Raw genomic sequence first — 20,062 nt, 5'->3', positions numbered from 1 at the left:
AGCCAGACCTCAGCCCTAGAGCAGGGACCCACTGCAGTATTTCCCCCCCCATCAGCTTCATACCACTTTGTAAATGGGTCAGCATTGTTACATAGACCGCAAGCTCTTCGGGGCACGGACAGGCCATTTCTTGTAGGTGTGCCCAGCCCAACAGAGCACAGAAAGATGCCCTTTGCCCAAGGCCATGCAGTGCATCAGTGGCAGAACCCAGAAGTCCTGACCTCTGTTCTTCTCCGGGCTGAACCAGGCTCCTTCCTGGGGGAAATGGTCACAGCCACAGAGAACGCTAGGCAATGTGCTATGGCGACAGTCCTGGTCTGGCTACCAGGAGGGGCTTAACCTGTCTTGTCACCCCTACTAGTTCTAGGATAACCCACACATGAGGTTCAGCTCTCTGCTTCTCCCGCTGGAGCGTTTCTCCACGTCCTCCACCAGGATCCTCATCTCCAGCACTGGTCACAACTGAAAGATTTCACCTATAGGAGGAATGGCTGGGGAATCTCTTGGAGATGGTCAGGAGCCAAGGTCTCTCCCTCCAGCTAGTGAGTCTTTGCTCTCTACGCAACACTGCTACAGACTAGGGACTGAGTGGCTAGCCAACAGTTCTGCAGAAAAGGACCTAGGGGTTACAATGGATGAGAAGCTGGATACAAGTCAGCAGTGTGCCCTTGTTGACAAGAAGGCTAATGGCATTTTGGGCTGTATAGGTAGGTGCATTGCCAGCAGATCGAGGGACTTGATCATTCCCCTCTATTTGGCATTAGTGAGGCCTCATCTGGAGTACTGTGTCCAGTTTTGGGCCCCACACTACAAGAAGGATGTGGAAAAATTGGAGTCCAGCCGCAGACAACAAAAATAATGAGGAGGCTGGAGCACATGACTTGCGAGGTGAGGTTGAGGGAACTGGGATTATTTAGTCTGCAGAAGAGAAGAATGAGGGGGGATTTGATAGCTGCTTTCAACTACCTGAAAGTGGGTTCCAAAGAGGCTGGATCTAGACCATTCTCCGTGGTACCAGATGACAGAACAAGGAGCAATGGTCTCGAGCTGCAGTGGGGGAGGTCTACGTTGGATATCAGGAAACACCATTTCACTAGGAGGGTGGTGAAGCACTGGAATGGGTTACCTAGGGAGGTGGTGGGATCTCCATCCTTAGAGGTTTTTAAGGCCCAGCTTGACAAAGCCCTGGCTGGGATGATTTATTTGGGGTTGGTCCTGCTTTGAGCAGCGGGTGGGACCTCCTGAGGTCCCTTCCAGCCCTGATGTTCTATGATAAAGAACACAAGGGAGCCTCCAGGCCACAGCTGGGTTCTGGAGAACCGTGTTTCCTCACTATACCCAGGCACAGCAGGCCTAGCAACGTACCCAGCTGCTCTGCTATGTTCTGGGGGCTCCCAAACGACTGAGGGGGCTGGGGTACCACTGAGCCCTCTGACCCACCAGACTGGGCTCCCTCTCACACTGTACTGCTGTGACCAGCCTGCCAAGCCCACACACAGGTAGGGACACACCCAGCTGCAGTGCTTGGAGACACTGATACAGACAGCTACAGCTAAGGAACTACCCAGCTACTCAAGTGCCCCCCCTCCCCCAGTGTAAACCCAAACTGATACCGTCTTGCATAGCACAGAGATCTGTCCAGCCTAAGCTCGTGAAATTCACCCTCTCCCTCTATGTGGAGAGGGATATGAAAGAGCTTTCTGCCCTGAGTTACGACACACACACCGGTTTTAGACAAAGCAAAACCAAATTTATTAACTACAAAAAGAGATTTTAAGTGATTATAAGGGAGAGCAAACAGAGCAGATTACCTAGCATATTAACAGCACACGCAAACTAAGCTTAATATGCTACATAGATCAGCTGTGAGTAGCAGAGCCTCCCCCAAGTAGTGATTCAAGCAGGCTGCCGAGAGTCTTCAGGGGCCAGCTGCACTGGCTTACAGCTTCAAAACCCCAGGTGTTCCTTCCACAGGCTAAAAACCCCTCTAGCCTGGGTCCAGCTCTTCCCCCAGGTCAGGCCTTTTTCCTCAGATGTTTTCCGGAGTCTCTTTGGGTGGGGAGCCAGTGAAGAACCATGATGATGTTCCCCTGCCTTATGTAGCTTCTGCATATGGCAGGAACCCTTGGTTCCCAAGCCTGGTTCCTCTGCCAGTCAGTGGAAATCCCAAGATGAAGTCACATTGCTAGGAGCCTGTCTGTAGTGTCCTCAGGAAGACCCCAAGGGGAGGAATAGCTTCTTTCAAGGCCTATTGTTGTTCTTAATGGTTCATTAACTTGAATGAGGCCTTCCCAGCCGGCCATCTAGACAGACAGTCTTTTGCCTAGTGGGCATTCCCCAAGTGTAAACACATTTGTAATACAGCTACGTAGTCAATATTCCTCACTTCAGACACAAAAATGAGACCTGCGTACACATAGGATAATCATGTTCAGTAAATCAGAACCTTTCCAACCATCTGTCACATGATCTTCCTGGTATAAAATACATCAGAATTAAGCCATAATCATACCATAATAATACCGCTGAAGAATATGGGGTGCAGTGTCACAGGGGCTACCCCAAGCTCCCCCAACAACCTCTGCCAGGTGAGAGAATCTGGGGTTAACAGACCACCCAGCCCTCCCCTGGTCAGTTCTACCAGCCCACAAAGGCAGACAGCGCCTCTCTCCAGCCTGGGATATAGGTAGGATTAAGGGCAGCATGGTTCTTAGTCCTCCAAGCTTACCCTCTTCACTTTCGCTAGGGCTGGCAGGGAGAAACCTAGCCAGGACACAGGAGGACCAGAAGAGAAAGTGAAATAAAACACTGAATTGATAGATCACATAAAAATAAGTGGAGCTAGCCCCCTCTCCCCGCCCAGGAGGGACCTATGACTTGTCTCCCCACCCCCAGAGAGGGCATCTGAAGTTGGCCAGAGGAAGTGGTGAAAACTCCATAATTCATCCAGCTGCGTAGCACCAGCCAGGTGCACAAGCACAATTCCTTCCTGCCCCCTGCTGGTGATTGTTTTGTGCCCTGAAGCATGAGATTTGAACACCTGCTGAAATTTTAACCCGAGCTCTGATCATTCCAGAATGCCCATTTTAGTCCTTTCCTGCACTCGGAGGCAGGTATGCGGCAGCCGCTGGCACCTCAGGGGGATCCGAAGGCTAGATTCAGTCCACGATTGCGTGGCATTTTCAGTCTAACCAGGCAGGGCACAGAGAGGGGAGAAATCCCTGCATTTCAAAGAGAACAGCTGGCCCCAGGGGGACCGGGAGGCTCTGGGACTCAGTGGATTGTTTTATGAGTGGAAGGATTTAGGATAATCAATGTAAGCCAGGGACAGAGACCTGCCTTGCAGGGAGCTCTGAGGGGTCAGGAGGGCATCTAGGGGTCAAATGCTGCTTTCATGGACTGGTGTAAATAGAAAGCAACACCATTGACTTCAGTGGGCCCCTAGTTACCTCGGCATAAGGGAGCACTTTGGGTTCTGTTCGTACCCCACCCAGCACAGCAGGGTCCTGCTCTGTTGCCACCACCACCATAAACACTCATCCTCAGACCCATGGGCTTCAGTGGCCTTACGCCAGCTGTGAGCAAGACCAGAATCCAGACCCAGGCATCCACATGAAAGGGAGCACCCAGGCTACATGTGGCAACCACATAACATAAACAACGGCTCTGAAAATTAATCCCCCGCCGTCGCACAAAAGCCCTGCTTGGGCGGCAGCAGTTCCGAGCCTGGGAACAGAACAGGCTGCCAATGCAAACAGCTTCCCGCTTCCCTATTGCAAAAGGGGTTTTCACAAACACGCTGGCAGGGTTCTCCTTCTAAAGCAATCTGATCTATGTCAATGGGTGTGACACAAACTGGGAATGTTCTTAATGTTTTCTCTGAATACTGTGTTGGTGCCTCAGTGTCCCCTGTGCAGTTCTTAAGTATCTAGGTGGTGGAATAAGGGTGTGTGATTGCTGCAGAGCAAAGGGCCAGTGCACCTAAATGCCTGGCACTCTGTCTCCTGGCAACTGATGGCCTGGGCCCCTCCTCTGCAAAGGTGCCAGCTGAAGGTGTTGGAGACAAAGGGATCAGGTAACCTCCTGGCCTGGGGAAGGAACTGAGCAGAGGAGGAGGGGCTGGAGGGGGTTGTTAGTCTGCAGCTGGCTGGGGAAGAGGAGTGAAGTGCAGACGTGGGGGTCTGGCTCACTGCCCCCCAGAATGGACCCGGCCGAGGGGTCCGGTTCGCTGTACCTACAAGCTCTGTTTTAAACCGTGTTCCTGTCATTGAATAAACCTCTGTTTTACTGGCTGGCTGAGAGTCACGTCTGACTGCAAAGTGGGGGTGCAGGACCCTGTGGCTTCCCCAGGACCCTGCTGGGGCAGGCTCGCTGTGGGAAGCGCACGGAGGGGCAGAGGATGCTGAATGCTCCAAGTGCTAGAGGTTCAGCTGGTGGCAGCGACTCCACTACAGGGGCTAATTGTCACTCTGTGGCCTCAGCAGCTCCATCCAGTGGCTCGTGGCCCCACCCTGGGAGTCAGGACGCCTGGGTTCTATTCTTCGCTCTTTTACCGACTTTGGTTGGGGAATTGCACAGAGCTGCCCCATCGGACAGGGTGTCTGCAAAGGGGAGATGGACAAATTCATGTTTGCCAAGGTGTTATCAGCACACACAGCTGTTTGGTGCTGTGGACATAGCTCCAGGAGCAGAGTGCTGTTGCTGAATCAGTAACTTATGGTTCAGAAACCAACGCCTGGGGGGGACCTTTCTCCTGACCCAGCTGCCCCCTCCCAGCATCTCTGCTGAGTAAACATGCAATAAACACAGTGAGCTCCAGCCTGCCGACCCACAGGCCAACAGCTGCTGGCTCAGGCACTCAGCAAGCTAGGCAGAGCTAAAGCAGAGCTCCTTGGAATCTGGTTCCTTATGGGCCTGATTCGCTGGGGCGCTGCTGGAGCCAGGGGCACTCACAAGTCACAAAGAGACGCGGAGGAGGAGAATCAACCTCCTGCTTTACCGGGGTGCAGAGTCTCAGTGCTTCAGCAAAGGCACCGATGTGACCATGTAAAGCACATTTCTAACTCCCCCCACGGGTAACTGCAAGAGAAGGGAGTCTGGGGAGCAGCAGGTAATTCAGGGACATACCAAGAGTGTACATGCAATGACCCCTGCTGGATAGAATCAGAATCACTGTGCTGTGTGTCATATGCTCTAGACAGCCACCAGAGATTCTCCTTTAGCTGAAATGGCAGAGTGATCAGAGTCGCAGTGCAGTTTCAGGGGCCAGTGGGGGGAGCCAAGACATCCCTAGATGGACAAAGGCCAGAGACAGTAAGATCTCAGGGTCTGGCTCACTAGCCAGGAGTTGTTCACGCCAAGTGAGACTTGCAAGCCCAAGAGCAGGCTGGGGTTTGAGACTGGCAAATCTGCTGTTTCCAGCCCGTTCTCAAGGGCCCGCGGAGCTCCGGAGAGAATTCGCTTTCTTGGGATAGAACCTTACTGGGCGGCAGGTCCACTCCCATGGCCCATTCTCGCCAGCACCTGAGTCAGAGGGAAGCTGCTTTGGGATTTGACAAATGGGGGCAAAATAATAGAAACATCAGGTTGGGTGTAGGGTGACCAGACAGCAAGTGTGAAAAATCAGAATGGAGGTGGGGGTAATAGGAGCCTATATAAGAAAAAGACCCAAAAAAATCAGGATATCTGGTCACCCTAGGCTGGCAGGGACCTCGAGAGGCCAGCAAGGTCCCACACACACTGGGGCAGGACCAAGTAAACTGAGCACACCCTGCCTGACAGGTCCTGGTCCAACCCGTTCTTAAAAACCCTCCCCTGGCTGGGATTCCCCAGCCTCCCTCAGCAGCCTGGCCCAGTGCTCCCAGCCAAGCCCAGGGAAGAGGTAGCATGAAGTGTCCTCGCTGAAGCAGGAGTGTAAGAGGGGAGACCCCATGGCACAGAGGGACCCTCTGGGCACCCCCCAAGCAACACAAAGGCTCTCACAGCTCAGCCAGGGGCTGGTTTATTAATGCAAACTGGTCAATGTAACCCTCCAGCCCCCCAGGCAATCTCCTGCCACCACAGAGCTCATGGCCCCTTCTGCCCATCTGCGGGCCCCTCACCCAGCCATGGCTACGCCCAAGTGTTCCTACCTGGAGTCCTTCCCCCACAGCAGAGCTAGGGCCACAGGACAACTTGAGGCAAGAGTTGCCCCCAGCCCTCTCCCTTATCTACCCCAGGGGCTGATTGGGTCACATGACCCACCTAGCACATGACCCTCGTTTTCCCCACCTGGGGAGGTGGGTTAACTGGGCCGCAGGAGGCCTGAGCCCTCTCTCTCCTTAAAGGGCCCAAGGAGCTTGTACTGACACTGCCCAGCCTGCGTGATCTCCCCTCCACCCACGTCTTTCTGGGCTGGAGTTGAGTCTGCCCCTGGCTCTGACAGGGCGTGTTTCCTCTTGGGACCCCCAAGTGCCTTATAATGGGCTATGGATCATTGCCTTCATTTGGGGAAACTGAGGCACAGAGCAAGGCAGCAACTTGCCCCAGATCACAGAGTGGCCCAGAGCCAGGAATAGAACTCAGGAGCCCTGACTCCCAGCCCTGTACTCTAGCCACTAGACCACACTGCCTCCCCTGCAGTCAGATTAACTCTCCTGCTCCCCAGCAAGTCCTGAGCGGCTGTCAGTCTTTCTGCCCAATGTGAGCTGCTCAGTGGGTCATGATTCCCCTGCCCAGTCCCCTCACCCCTCTTGCAGCACCCTTCCCCTGCCTGCCAGGAACCCACAGGGAGCAGAGCCAGAGGCCCATCCCCATCTCTGCTGGCTATTGCCTGTACACATGGCTCCCTGTGTGTCTCCTCCAGCAGATGAGTCAAAGCACCTGCAATGTCCTCCCTGCCCCCAAGGCCCAGTGCTGACACACCAGCCCAGGGGGAAACCCAGCAGAAAATACATCTCTTATGTAAGGAGCTCCCTGTTGCAAGCCATGCTGCAAGCAGCCCAGTGACTCAGTGCCCAGGCACGAGAGCGATTCTCCCCCCCCGCCCCATTTCCTCACCTCCCTTCCTGTACCAGACAATCAGCTACACTCTGGCTGCATCACACACCTGCCGAGAGCGTCTGCTTGGGGCACACAGACCTTGCCACTTGCCTTCCCTCCTGGAAGCTGTGGCCTGGGAAACGGCCTTTGGCTGCCCTTTCGGAACAGGAGCCTAGGCCAAGCCAAGCCAGGCCTGCGCGTGTGTGTGTGGGGGTGAGCGCCCGCGGGACCTGGCGATGGCCATGGGTGGTCCTGCCTCGTTCCTCCAATATCCTGGGACCAACACAGCTACGCTGCATGGGGCTCCCACAGCATCAGTATTGCCAGGGTCGGTACTTGCCGGGTCAGTATCATCGGTGCAAAGGGAGTATCACCCAGCCAGCATGGGCGTGCCTTGCACTTGGGCAATAGTGAATCAGGCCCCTCGTGTTCCAGCCGAGACTAGTGCAAGCGACCTCGAACACAGGCCCCGGGGGGAGTGGAAAGGAAAGCACATGTCTCTAGGCAGGCGTGCCTCTGCACACGCCGAGCCCCCCGAACTGCTCTGAAGAGGTTCCCTGACCTGAGACCCAGCAGGGAGCAGGAGGCAGGGAAACCAAGCAAGGGGGAGAGGGCTCGAAACAACCTTCCCATGGCTTAAAATCTGTCTTGGGGGCACCCCTGCATTTCCCCCTTTGCGGCTCCTCCCCCAGGAGCAGTTCAGACACTGATGCCCTCCCGTGCGACTGCACATGTGACGTTATGGGCTGGCAAAGGCATTGAACCGATTGCAGCAGAGACACCAGCGCAGCGAGCCGCCAGGGGCTTTGTGGCTGCTAACTCGAGGTGTGGGGGGCATCTCCCGGCCGGGACTGTAGATACCCAAGGGGGAATCGTCGTTCATAGATCGGCGCCCTCCAGGGTAGCCACAGCAGAGTGGGCATGGATCCATCAAACCCAGTTCCGCCTGATCCCCTCCAGCAGGTGAGCAGCATGTGTGGGGCAGAGAGGGGGCTGTGAGGTTTGCCCAGCCGCTGCCTGCCCCATGGACGGAGAGCAGCTGTTCGTTTCTAGGCCAATCAGCCCCAGACCATGGAGCTGCCATGGGACGATCCTATCCTCAGCAAGCCTCTGTAAGCAGAGTGCTCCTAAAGGTGGGGGCAGGAGTCCGCTCTCTCACCCCCACCGTCCATGGGGCCCCAAAGCCAGGGCAGAACTGCTAACGCCCCTGCGGTCTATGAGGAAAGAGCCAGGGGATTCGGAGCTTCTCCAGCCCTGTCCCCCTGCGCAGAATCCCGGCAGGGCCTGAGATGCGGATCAGCGTCACCCATGTCTTGGGCCCCGCAGGCAGCCCCGGCCCCGGGATCGGGGAGCAAGGGAGCGTGTGGTCGGAGAAGGGGCAGCTGCTTCTGTGGCACTTAGCTTAGCCCTGGGGGCAACTGCAGGAGAGTGGCACCATCTAGTGGCCAGAGCCTCTACTGCACAGGGCTGGGGGCAAACCAGTAACTGCCCCAGAGGGTCAACATTTCCTGACAGAAACTTTTGCACTGGGGATTGGAGTGGGGGCGTGGGGGGGATTTCCATTGTAATCCCTCCCCCACCTATCTCCCCCCAGGAAAATGTCATCTGCCACTTTTCCAACGGGAAAAAAAAGTTTGGGTTGGTTTTGTATTGAAATGCTTGTTTTGCTGTTCAGAACGGGGGAAATTTCAAAGTTGTCTGTCCCCCCCACCCCTCAACATACATCCCCCCCACAAGCCTTTATTGCTATGAATGCAACAGAATGAATGGCACCGGGGGGGGCGGTATTTTTTGCTGTTTTCTCCCTCCCCCACTAAGTTTTCCTACTTTACTCTTTGGAAATTTTCAAAACTTTGCAGCCTTGTGGCAAAAAACATCCAGAAAAGCAAAAACGAAAACACACACACACACACACACACACACACACACACACACACACACACACACACACACTCCTGCCCCCCCACCTCATTACTGCCCCCCCCGTCACCTTCTGGGTGCCCCCCTGAACTTCTAAACTAACTGGTTCCATTTCAAATCCTGAATAAAAACCCAGCTTCAAATGTTTTCCTGACGTTGTTTTCCCGACTCTTTAACATAGCCCCCTCATGCGGACGCCATGGGTACCCAACAGTTTTTATCTGCAGGTCTAGAAACACCCTCTGTTGCCATAGCTGCGTCTACACCGGGGCTGGTTGGCACAGCTCCAGCAGTTGGGGGCAGCCATAGAAGCATAGACCAAGCCTGTGCAATCCCATTTCTGACCCTCGTGTCCCCTGCGTCCTCGCCCGTCCTACCCGCTGTGTCCTAGGCAAGGGCTCTCCCCTCCCACTCTCATCTGGCTTCCTTAGCCCCAGCGTTGCAGAGCTCTGCTCCAAGCAGAAACGTGTGGCTCTCTGGAGTGTGGATTCTGGCCCAGACTAGTCTCGATGTCTCCCTTCCACCGGCGCGCACAGCAAAGCGGCTGCAGCTGCGACAGGAAAGCCGCTCTCCCTGCCATGCTCTGCGGTCAGGCCCTCCCACGCGCTAGCTCGCCACGGCTGCGCTCACATCCCAGCTCCACAGGAAGCCCCTGGGGGCTCCCTCCCTCCCCACTTGGCCATGCCAGGGACCCTCACCAGCTGCAGGGAGACATGCTGGCCGCGTCCAGCAGCATCTGGTCCATGGCTCCCGGCAGGGGGATGCTGCTGTGATGCCGGAGAGCCCCTCTTCCAGGCTCCACTGGGGATCCCAAAGAATCCAGCTCGAGCCTCACATGGGGGCTGCAGGCCCAGGCCCCATGCACTGCAGCGCCCATCACCTCCCTACAGAGCCCCAGGGCTTTGATTCGAATGCCCTGTGCCATTCTGCAAATCCCACGAGCAGGGTGAGGCTGCTCAGAGCCCATGTGGCCACATCCCAAGGGGTCCCGCGGGGTCTCTGGGGGACGTGCCCAGACCATGGCTCCGGTAGAGAACATGCCCTCCATGTGCCTCTGCCGCTCAGAGACTGGGGGTCACCTGGAGACCTCGGGGCGGGGAGGGGCTGGAAAGGACTCATTGGGGAGCTGCAGACCTGAGCCCCTATGGCAGAGCAGCCTCAGCTCCCAGGGCCTGGCTTGGCAGCCGCTCTTTGTACATGGGCCTGCAGGGACCCCCTTCAGAGGGGCAGGGGTGGCTGTTCAGGCCTGGGGATGCTGCCAACACGGGGGCTAGTCAAGCAGAGTGCTCAGCCCGCACCCCAGCATGGTACCTTGGGGCCCAAGTCCGCCCAGCCAGAGTGGAGGCAGCTGCAGAACCAGCAGCCAAGCAGGTGCAGCAGAACCACAGCTCGGTCCTAGGCCCCCCTCCTGTGCCCGACCCCCGCGGCCCAGGCTGGGCCCCTCCCCATCCCACGCACCCAGCCTCTGCGAGCAAATGACAGGAAGTTCACACAAAGCCAAGACACACAGAGGGCAGGAAGGAAGCGAGTAGGGGGATTTCCCCCCCCAACCATCTTTAATCTGTATCTTCTCCCAGCCCGATGGAGGCAGCGTAGCTTGATCCATGCCCAGCTCCCTGTCCCAGGCCCAGGAGAGGAAACGGAGCCCGCTGGCTCCTTGTCCTGCCGGCGAGGGCAGAGCCACGTCGCCCCACACGAGGTAACGAGCTGGGTCTCCCCAGCTGGGACTCAGGGTGGAGGGGGCCTGGCAGGGGGCTGCAGCCTGGCTCACAAGCCCCTCGTGGAGCAGCAGAGGGGGCGCGGTTGCCTCCTCCGAGGTCTTCCGGACCCAGAGGGAAATCGCAAAGGGTTGTGCTAACAGAGGAGGAAGCTGGACGAGGCTGCTCAGCTGCGCACGGTTTGTCTCTTAGGACTGTGGCCGACCAGCCGCAGGGGCGAGCTCTGTCTGCCCAGTGTGTTAGCGAGAGATGAACGGAGAAGGCCGCCAGTGAGCAGGGGATTTGGCAGGGCTGGAGGGAGGCTAGGTCTGGGGTCAAGGCATTGAACTGGGCTCCAGGGGATCTGGGCTCCATCTCTGCCCCGACTCCCAGGCGACTTTGGCTAGTCATCTGTCCTCGCTGGCTGAGAGAGTTGGCTGCTCAGCGTAAGATGTCTGAGATTTTCAGAGCCCTGCCAGGCCACTTTTTAAACAGGTTGGCCTCTGTGCCTCAGTTTCCCCATCTGTAAAACTCCTAGGTTTGTGGAGTGGGCTGAGGCCCTTTGACTAGATGGTCTGACGGGGTCACTGGATTCAGCCCGTCCTGTCAGGAGGACAGGGACCATTCCCCACACAGCGGGGAGGGAGGGGAATGTACCCACGGCCCCTTTCAGCCCCACATGATTCTGATTCTAAGTTCAAGAGACGAACCGAGTTGAAGTTGGGGGGCCCAATTCTTCGCTCCCCTGCCCGTTTACATGAGAGGGCAGCACTCCCCTGCCCGTTTGCACGGCTGGGCCTGCAGAAGCCGGAGCATAACCAAGGCCCTGCCCCTCCCCCCCCCAGTTCAACTCCGGGAGTGTCTTACGAGGCAGCGGAATGAGGTGAGAAATGAGATTAGCATCAGCTCGCTGGGAAGGGAGCGGTCCTTGGCCTGACAGCCACTGGCAGGGTCATTTCCTCTCGCTTCCCACTTCACCTCTCCAAACTGCAGGCTGGCGAAGGCCTGGGGAGGGTTTGTTGCAGGTGGGCACTGCCAGCGGCCGCGGGCGGTCAGGCGGCCAGATAGGGAGAGAGGGCACGTTTTTTTCAAAGCACTTAAATCGCTTCTGAAAATGAGCCATAAGCTCCGGGGCGCCAGAGACGCTTTGGAAAGTCTCCCCTGGAAAGCGCTTGAGGTCGACAAGCGCAGCCTGGGTTCGCGTGGCCACGAGACCACAATATGGCCTGTGACGTTGGTACCAGCTGGCCCACGTGTTGGCCAGCCAAGGGTTGAGCGACCTGTCCTCTTCGCCCGTGGACTAGTCTACAATACGATGTTAGGCCAGCGTAGCCACATCACAGACGGCCGTGAAAAATGTCACGCCCTCGGCAAGCGAGCCGAGCCAACTTCCGCCCCGGTGTCGACTCCGCGGGGTCGACGGAGGAATTCTTCCTCACTGCCACCTCGGGGTGGGTGGATTTCAGTGTCTGCAGTACCGTGTTTCGAGGCCTTTGCCACGCCAGGCCCGGGGGCAGGCAGTGTGGGGGGAAGCCACGTGAATAACTCATCGGCTCTGTTCTGCAGGGCTTGGGCCAGCCTTGCTCCAGCTGGAGAAGTTGGAGGGGAGAGGGGAGATGCCCCAGGCTGACCGCTCTGCCCTCTGCAGTGCCCATCCTCCTAGAGTCCTGCACCCAGCCAGGCAGCTGTGACTCAGACCCATGCAGGGGAATGACGCAGACTGCAAGCAGGAGGCTGCTTTCATGGTCGACTTTCTGATCACAATCACATTGGAAAGGAAGGCCGGGGCCGGGCGGGGGAGGTGCATTCGATGCAGTGGCTGGGGCACGAAAATGACTTCCTAGCTCGCCACGTCACTCTGCGTGAGGTGGCCGGGGAGGGAGGGGACCCAGCACCTGCCAGAGAGCAGGTGGGGGCACTTGCAGGAGCAGAGGGGAGCTGAGTGGTGTTGCTGCCGGCCCTGGTTTTGCTAGGAGGATCTATTTTCAGAGGTGACTGTCCCGGGAAATCTGGGTGCTCTGGACCCGCTGGGCTCAGATCCGCCCGGCTGTGCTGGCATTTAGTGCCGGAGGTGCAGCCCAGCGCAGGGGGTACAGAGAACCGGGGCTCACTGAGCAGAGAATGCACCTCGAGCCCGGCTAACCAGCCCCGGCCTGGTGTTGCCGCAGGCTGCTTCCCACCATGGCCCCCCTTGGAGAGGAGACGCCCCTGATCGGAAACAGGTCCTGCAGCCTGTCCTCCATGGAGTCGGGGACGCTGCAGGTCTACCTGTACCACCCAGCCAACGCCCCACGATCGGCCCCCGACTTGGGCGGCGTCCTGACTTTCACGTACGGCGAGTACTTGGCAGAGGAGCTCTGCGTGGCGGCAGCCAAGGCCTGCGGTGAGAGGGGCGGGGGGGCCTGGGGATGGGATCTGGGGCGGGGGAGGGGAGGATGTGGCCCCGTCCCCACACCTTTCTGAGCCACCGCAATTATGTCACCACCTGGTGGCCGCAGCCCGAAGTGCTGGTCGGCCACGGGGGCAGCAGTGAGACACTCTCCCGGTGCTGCACCTGCCCTGTGTGCGATGGGAGGAGCCCAGCGCCCAGCGCGTCACCATCCCCTTGCACCAGCGTTCACGGGCAGAGCAAGGACCATGTCCAGTGAGGGGGACCTTGCAGCCCAGGAGATCCAGGGCCAATTCCCAGCTCTGCCCTAGCTGCTGGGTAGTCGCTCCCACTTTCCCATCGGTTCCATGGGGAGAATGAACACCCTTTTCTCCAGCCCTTGAGCTAGATTGTAACCTGCCTGGGGCCGAGCGTCAGTGCCCTGCTACCCAATCTCGGCAGGTGGCCATGAGGGGCAGGCCGGAGCTCGGCTCTGAACCCTAAGAAGGGGGAGAAGGGGCGGACGGCATAGCCTGAGCTGCCACTTCCAAGATCTGCCTGCCTGGCTGTTTTTGGGGCACTCGCACAAGCCCCGCTTGCCTGAGCCCTATATAGACCCACCCCCCAGGGCTATGGGAATGGAGGAGCCCCTGGTGCCCTCAAAGCAGGGACAGGCACCAATTCAGCCAGGCCAAGGAGCCCGGCCATTGCTCTTTGCAGCCGTGTACTGTCAACGGGCCCAGCCGCCTGGCTTAACAGCCGCTCTGGCTGCAGCTTCCTCCCACCATGGCCACCCTTCTCAGTATTGTTTGGCACACGCCATCCACCCGCCCTGGGTGCCTGCGAGCTGCTCTGGTGCCTGGGCTGGTCAGGTTTCCTGCTACGTTTGCCGAAACACCTCACCTGCAGCTCTCCTCCCTGCAGGGATCCTGCCTGTTTGCCATTCCCTCTTCGCCCTGGCAACAGAAGATCTGAAATGCTGGTTCCCGCCCAACCACCTCTTCACGGTGGACAATTCGAGCTGCCAAGTTGTCGTCTACAGAATCAGGTGCTTGCGAACTCCCTGCCCCAGTCACTGAGCGCCCAGCTCCCGGGGCGTTGTCCGGATTCACCCCCTTCCTCGGGGGCCTGTGAGCTCACAAACCCAGCAGAGACCTCTCGCTAAGCTTCTCTGCCAGCGAAGGCTCCTGGGGATTCCAGGCAGGAGCGCCCCTGTCCTAGCCCCCTACCTCCCTCTGGTCCCACGAACCACGCCCACTCCCCTCCCGTCCTGCCTGGAGCTCGTGGAATCACTCACTAATTACCCTGCATCTCCACGCAGGATTTCCACACCCAAGCCAGAAGCCACTCAGCCGCAGAGCAGTGAGGTCCGTCTGTTCCTGAGCAGGGCCATGAGTTCATGATGGGGCATCTCAGGGGCAGGGTCTCCTGATGATGTTGTTTGGTTTGTGAACCTATCCGAGGCACGTTTGATTTAGGAACCCCCCGCCTGGATCAGACCCATGGCCCATCTTGTCCAGCATCCTGTCTCTGCCAGTGGCCGGTCACAGGCAGATGCAAGAAGCCCCCCAGGAAACAGTTATGGAACAACTTGCCCCCATAGAGTCTCCCAGGGAACGATAGGGTCTTATATTCTCCATAGGCTCTTATCCTGTGCCCATCCCCCTTGCAGGAGGGTGGGGCTCATGCCCCCATGCAGGCACGTTTAGCACCCTGCCAACATCCTTGGTCCTCTTTAATCCTTGCTGCCCCCCATAGAAATCACCCCTGGGGAGCTGGTAAGCCCAGGGGCAGAAGTGACACTCCGAGAGGGTCAGTTCTCACCCCCGAGCAGCCGTCCCGCGGGGAGGTTCGTGCCGAGGAGAAGAGAAGTGAGCTGGGCTCCTTTTCCTTGGCAGGTTTTTCTTCCCCAACTGGTTTGGGCCAGGGAAATCGTACCGCTTCGGGCTGCTGAATGACCGAGCCAGCGCCGTGCTAGACTGTCCCACCATCAATTATCTCTTCGCACAGGTGAGTGATGCCCTGGGGAGGGGGCTGCTACAGAGTGTTCGTCCCCTACAATCAGGTACCAGCGTCATCCGCCAGGTGCGTCAAACACCCAGCTGTGAGGTTCGGACATGGCATCTCCCAACCACTTTCCCAGTTCGGCTGCACCCCGTTTCATCACACACACACACACATGCCCCCATACAGCTGAGGGGGGAGGTGCAGAGAGACAGAGCAGCTGCCCGCAGCCGTGCAAGGCCCCAGGGACGGAGCTGGGGATTATACCTGATCTCCAAAGTGCCAGCCCAGCACCTTGGGTGCTTGCGTGGGCCTCTGCCAGCCTGATACCAGGAGCACGAAGGGCTCGGGCGCCTCCCAGACTGGGTTATGGACAAGGCGTAACTAGAGCGTTGAAATCCCTGGGCAGCAACCTGGGAACCATCCATGGCTATAAAGCTGGGGGGACGCTGCCGGGGACGGAGTCACCCTGGGATCAAGCATCTCTCGGGGGGCTCCAGATCTCTCAGCATCCCCCAGCCCCTTGGAAGGAAGCTTACTCACTTGTGGCCCCGTATCCACATCGCTGAAAGGGGGGCAGAGGGAAGGCGTTCCTGAAGCACCAGCTGGAGCCTGCTGTGCTAGCGTAGCTACTCTACAGGGTGTGGGGCAAGCGGCTCTCCCGATGGGAGACGGTTGTGATTGCAGCCTGGTGCTGAGCTGACCGCGCGTGGTGTTCTTGGGGGTGGCCCCCAGTCCCGCAGCGATTTCATCAGCGGGCGCATGGAGGGGGCGCTGAGCCTGCAGATGCAGGAGGAGTGTCTCAGCCTGGCCGTGCTGGACATGCTGAGGATGGTCAAGGAGAGGAACTGGAGCCTGGAGGAGATCTTCAGCAGCGTCAGGTGAGAGCGGGAGCCAGCAGGGCAGGGGGATCCAGATCCGTCCCTTTTAGCATCTAGCTCTGAGTTCCAGCTGCCAAAGCAGCCGCCAACGCAGGCCAAAACCACCCACTTCCCTGCCCTGCTGGGGTCCAGCAGCAGCCACCAGAGAAGACACAAATGCCCCCCCCCAGACTCATTCCCACCTACCCAGCCCTGGCTCTCAGCCTCCCAGTGCCCCCAGCCAGCAGGTACCATGGGTCCCGGTTTGCGAGCTACCAAGGGCCACCTAGCAAACAACCCCTCTCCCCCCACATAACATCTGGAGAAGGGGCTGATTGGGAGGCTAGGCCAAGACCAGGTCTCCTCCATCCTCCTTTTCCACCCCCCAGCTACAAATCCTGCATCCCGGAGACACTCCGGCACCAGATCCAGCAGCAAAGCTTCCTGACCCGCAAGCGGATCCGGAGGAAGTTCCACAAGTCCCTGCGGAAGATCAGCGGCTGCCAGACCGACGATTGCGCCCTCAAGCTCAAGTACCTGATCGACCTGGAGAAGCTGGAGAGGACCTGGGTGGAGGAGAGCTTCCCGGTCCGAGCCCCCAGCGGCTGCGAGCGGGGCCAGGAGGAGCAGAGGATCATCCATGTGTCTGGAGAGAACGGGATCTTCTGGAGCCACAGTGGGGACGAGGTGAGGCTGGGAGGACGCAGGGCAGGAGCGAACACCCCACATGGCCCAGCTGGGGGATTGAACCGTCAACGCCAGAGATGGGGCTGGGGGACCAAAGACCTTTACTGCTCTGTACTTGTTATACAGGGGCCATTCCCCCGCCCCCACTTTTGCCATCCTTCCTCCACCTCTGGAGTGAACCTGGGTCCCGTGGAGCTAAAAGCTCCAACATCTCCTGCTTGAGCTAATTAGCCAGAAAGCAATAGCAGCCTTCAAAACCTCTAGCCCGCCACAGCCACTAGAGGGGGCCACAGTCTTGCCTGGTGTCGGTGCGGTGCACACCGCAGTGTGGTTCAGCCTCCTCTCGCCAGTCTGTGCCAGGAAAGGCCGGACGACTTTTCTTTTCCTGCGAAGTTCAGCCCTTGTCCTGCTCCCTCTTTTCCGGGAAACTCAATGGGCCAGTCGAGAACTCGCAGGTCTATGGCATGAGGGAAACCAGGCCCGGGAACTGGGAGGGCAATGGCTTGTGCCCCAGCTGCCCTAAATCTCTGTCGTTTTGTGTGTCCTCTCTTCCCCCCGTCTAATCCCAGCCCCGAGCAGCCATGCGGGAGGGTCGCTCTCCGGGAAAGACCTAGTCCCAGCCCCTCACTGCAGCTTCTGTGTCCTCCAGCAAAACCAGGGGCAATAAGAATCGACCCTCCTGCTGCATCTGAAGCCTCACCCAGGCTCCAAGGCTCGGGGGCCGTCTCGGGTCGGTTCTCATTGCCCGTGCTCAGTTCGGCGACCCACTTTTCCTCCTCTCCACTCTAGAGCCGCCAGCCATTCTGCGACTTCCCCGAAATCGCCGACATCACCATCAAGCAAGCGAGCCGGGATAGCAACCCCGTGGAGAACCGGATTGTCACCGTCACCAAGACGGACAACAGGATCCTAGTGAGTGTGGGGGGGAGTTGCTTCATTCCTACTGCCTGCTGTTCCCTTTTGGGCACCCACGGGTCTCCGTGTCCTTTCTAGAAATGTAGGGAAGGGACCTCGAGAGGTCAGCACATCCAGCCCCATGCGCTGAGGCAGGACCAGGGGACCCTAGCCCAGCCTTGGCAGGGGTTTGTCCAACCTGTTCTTAAAACGCTCCAGTGAGAGAGATTCCACAGCATCCCTAGGTAAATTCCAGGGCTCAACTCCCACGACCAGGGCCGGCTCCAGCGTTTTTGCCACCCCAAGCGGCGGGGAAAAAAAAAAAAAAGCCGTGATCGGCGGCACTTCGGCAGCAGCTCTACCGCCACCGCTTCATTCTTCGGCGGCAATTCGGCGGCAGGTCCTTCCCTCCGAGAGGGACTGAGGGACCTGCTGCCAAGGAGCCGGACGTGCTGCCCCAGGCACCTGCTTCCTGCGCTGATGTCTGGAGCCGGCCCTGTCCATGACAGCGAGGAAATTTTCCCTAGAGTCTAACCTAAATCTCCTTTGCTGCAATTTAAGCCGATTGCTTCTTGTTCTGTCTTCAGCAGTTAAGAACAATTTATCATCCTCTTCTTTATAACAATCATTTATGTACTTGAAGACTATCAGGTTCCCCCCTCAGTCGTCTCTTCTCCCGACTAAACAAACCCAGTTGTTTCAATCTTTCCTCACTGGTCCTGTTTTCTAGACCTTTCGTCATTTTTCTTGCTCTCCTGTGGAGAAACATGAACGTTACCAAGTCATGAGCACTTTCGCCCAAGCGCCCTTCCACCTTCAAATTCTCAACCAGTTTCTCCCTATCTGCCAGGATCAAACCCACAACAGCCTCTCCCCAAGTCACTTTCTCCACCTTCTGCAATAAAAACTTGGATAATCCGGGCCCTGCTGTGTTATCCCCCCAACAGTTGTCTGGTAGCTGAAGTCCCCCATCACCACCAGTCCTGTGCTTTGGATGGTTTTGTTAGTTAACATAGGCCCATAAGAACGGCCGGACTGGGTCAGCTCAAAAGTCTGTCTAGCCCAGTATCCTGTCTGCCAACAGTGGCCAATGCCAGGTGCCCCAGAGGGAATGAACAGAACAGGGAATCATCAAGTGATCCATCCCCTGTTGCCCATTCCCAGCTTTTGGCAAACAAGCTGGGGACACCATCCCTGCCCTGATCCATCGAAAAGTTGTTTAATAACAAGCCTCATCCACCTCTTCTTTCTGCTTAGCAATTCTGGGCCCTGTAGTGGGCCCCTCCCATGGCATCATCCTGGTTTTTCACCCCTTTTAGCCTTAGCCAGAGATACAGCCCGCCAGGCTATTTGCCTGTTTTGCACTGGTATCACACTGTGGACTCCTTCAGTGTGTGATCCACCATGGCTGCCAGAACCTTTTCTGTAGTCCTGCAGCCTAGCCAGTTGCTCCTCATTTTGCATTTGTGCAGAAAGAACCTGAGCAGAAGCCAGAGAGAGCATGACGGGTGCGTCTCCTCCGTGAGGTCTGCACTAGATGCAACTCAAAATAGCCTGCTGCAGACAGCTGTGTCCATAGAGATTGAAAGGCACGGTACACAGGAAATGAAGCCACTGCTGTTACTGTATAATTCCCTGTCACAGAACCAGCCCCTCGCAAGGGTTTCCCTCTGCTCAGGGGCAGCCTTCTCCTCCTCGCCAGGCCTCCACATGGGCAAAGGACAGTGGGCATCCCAGGTCCTGTGGCACGATTCACTTGCCTGTGCCCTGCCCGTTCCTTCCACAGTGCCCCCTGTGCAGGGCCAGGGCTAAGTGCCACCGGCTTGTCCTGGCAGAGCATGAGGGATGCTTGTGGCACGGCAGGGCTCCATGCAGCCGTGAGGCTTGGCTCTGACTCCAGCGGTGCCCCCGTTGTCTCTCCCCCCGCAGGAGGTTGAGTTCCTCACGCTGCGGGAGGCCCTGTCCTTCGTCTCACTCATCGACGGCTACTACCGGCTGACAGCAGATGCCCACCATTATTTCTGCAAGGCAGTGGCTCCTCCCCGGCTGCTGGAGAACATGGAGAACCAGTGTCATGGACCCATCAGGTGGGGATGGTGACGGGACCCTGGCCAGCAGTGGCACCGCCTGACTAGACCACAACAACTCCCCTGCCAACTTGGCAGCCCTGGGCTCTAGAGTCCTGGGGGCAGGGAGTGAAAAATATGCTCTGCGGGAAATGTCAAGTAATCATTTAGGTAGGACCTACACAAAAACAATGCTTGCTGTTGCCCCCTTATGGCTCTGAAGGGGCACTGCACTTGTTCTGTTCACCAGAGCTGTGCTGAAATAGAAGGAGGGAGATGACTCTTGAACAAGGAAATTGATTTTTAAGGGAAAGCGTTTTTCTACAGAGGGGTAGCATTCCCAGCTCTGGGAAGGAGTGTGATCTAGTGGTTAGAGCAGGGAAGGTAGCCAGGACTCCTGGGTTCTAGACTTGCTTCTACCAATGACTGACTCCTGATGAGGTATCATTACTATTTGTAAAGGGCTCGGAGAACCTTCTCTGGGAAGTATCATCAAAGGGGAAAAGATCCCAGCTAATTCTTGTGAAAGACCCCCGCTGCCTTTCA

General features: G+C 57.6%; 1 protein-coding gene across 1 annotated transcript in view; it reads left to right on the top strand.

Annotated features, from left to right (window-relative positions):
* The first annotated feature begins 10,460 nt into the window (after nucleotides 1–10,460).
* The window catches only part of JAK3 (Janus kinase 3), a 29,166-nt gene continuing 19,564 nt past the window's right edge, over nucleotides 10,461–20,062 (top strand). The window contains exons 1-8 of the mRNA XM_050934318.1: nucleotides 10,461–10,639; nucleotides 12,806–13,020; nucleotides 13,930–14,053; nucleotides 14,904–15,015; nucleotides 15,745–15,890; nucleotides 16,259–16,556; nucleotides 17,346–17,468; nucleotides 19,380–19,537. Of these exons, the coding sequence (XP_050790275.1) occupies nucleotides 10,545–10,639; nucleotides 12,806–13,020; nucleotides 13,930–14,053; nucleotides 14,904–15,015; nucleotides 15,745–15,890; nucleotides 16,259–16,556; nucleotides 17,346–17,468; nucleotides 19,380–19,537 (1,271 nt within the window). The 5' untranslated portion in view covers nucleotides 10,461–10,544. The remainder of the gene's footprint in view (nucleotides 10,640–12,805; nucleotides 13,021–13,929; nucleotides 14,054–14,903; nucleotides 15,016–15,744; nucleotides 15,891–16,258; nucleotides 16,557–17,345; nucleotides 17,469–19,379; nucleotides 19,538–20,062) is intronic.

The sequence above is a fragment of the Gopherus flavomarginatus genome, chromosome 24 (assembly GCF_025201925.1).
Source record: "Gopherus flavomarginatus isolate rGopFla2 chromosome 24, rGopFla2.mat.asm, whole genome shotgun sequence".
Lineage (NCBI taxonomy): Eukaryota > Metazoa > Chordata > Testudines > Testudinidae > Gopherus > Gopherus flavomarginatus.
This window is presented reverse-complemented; position numbering and strand designations above follow the sequence as displayed.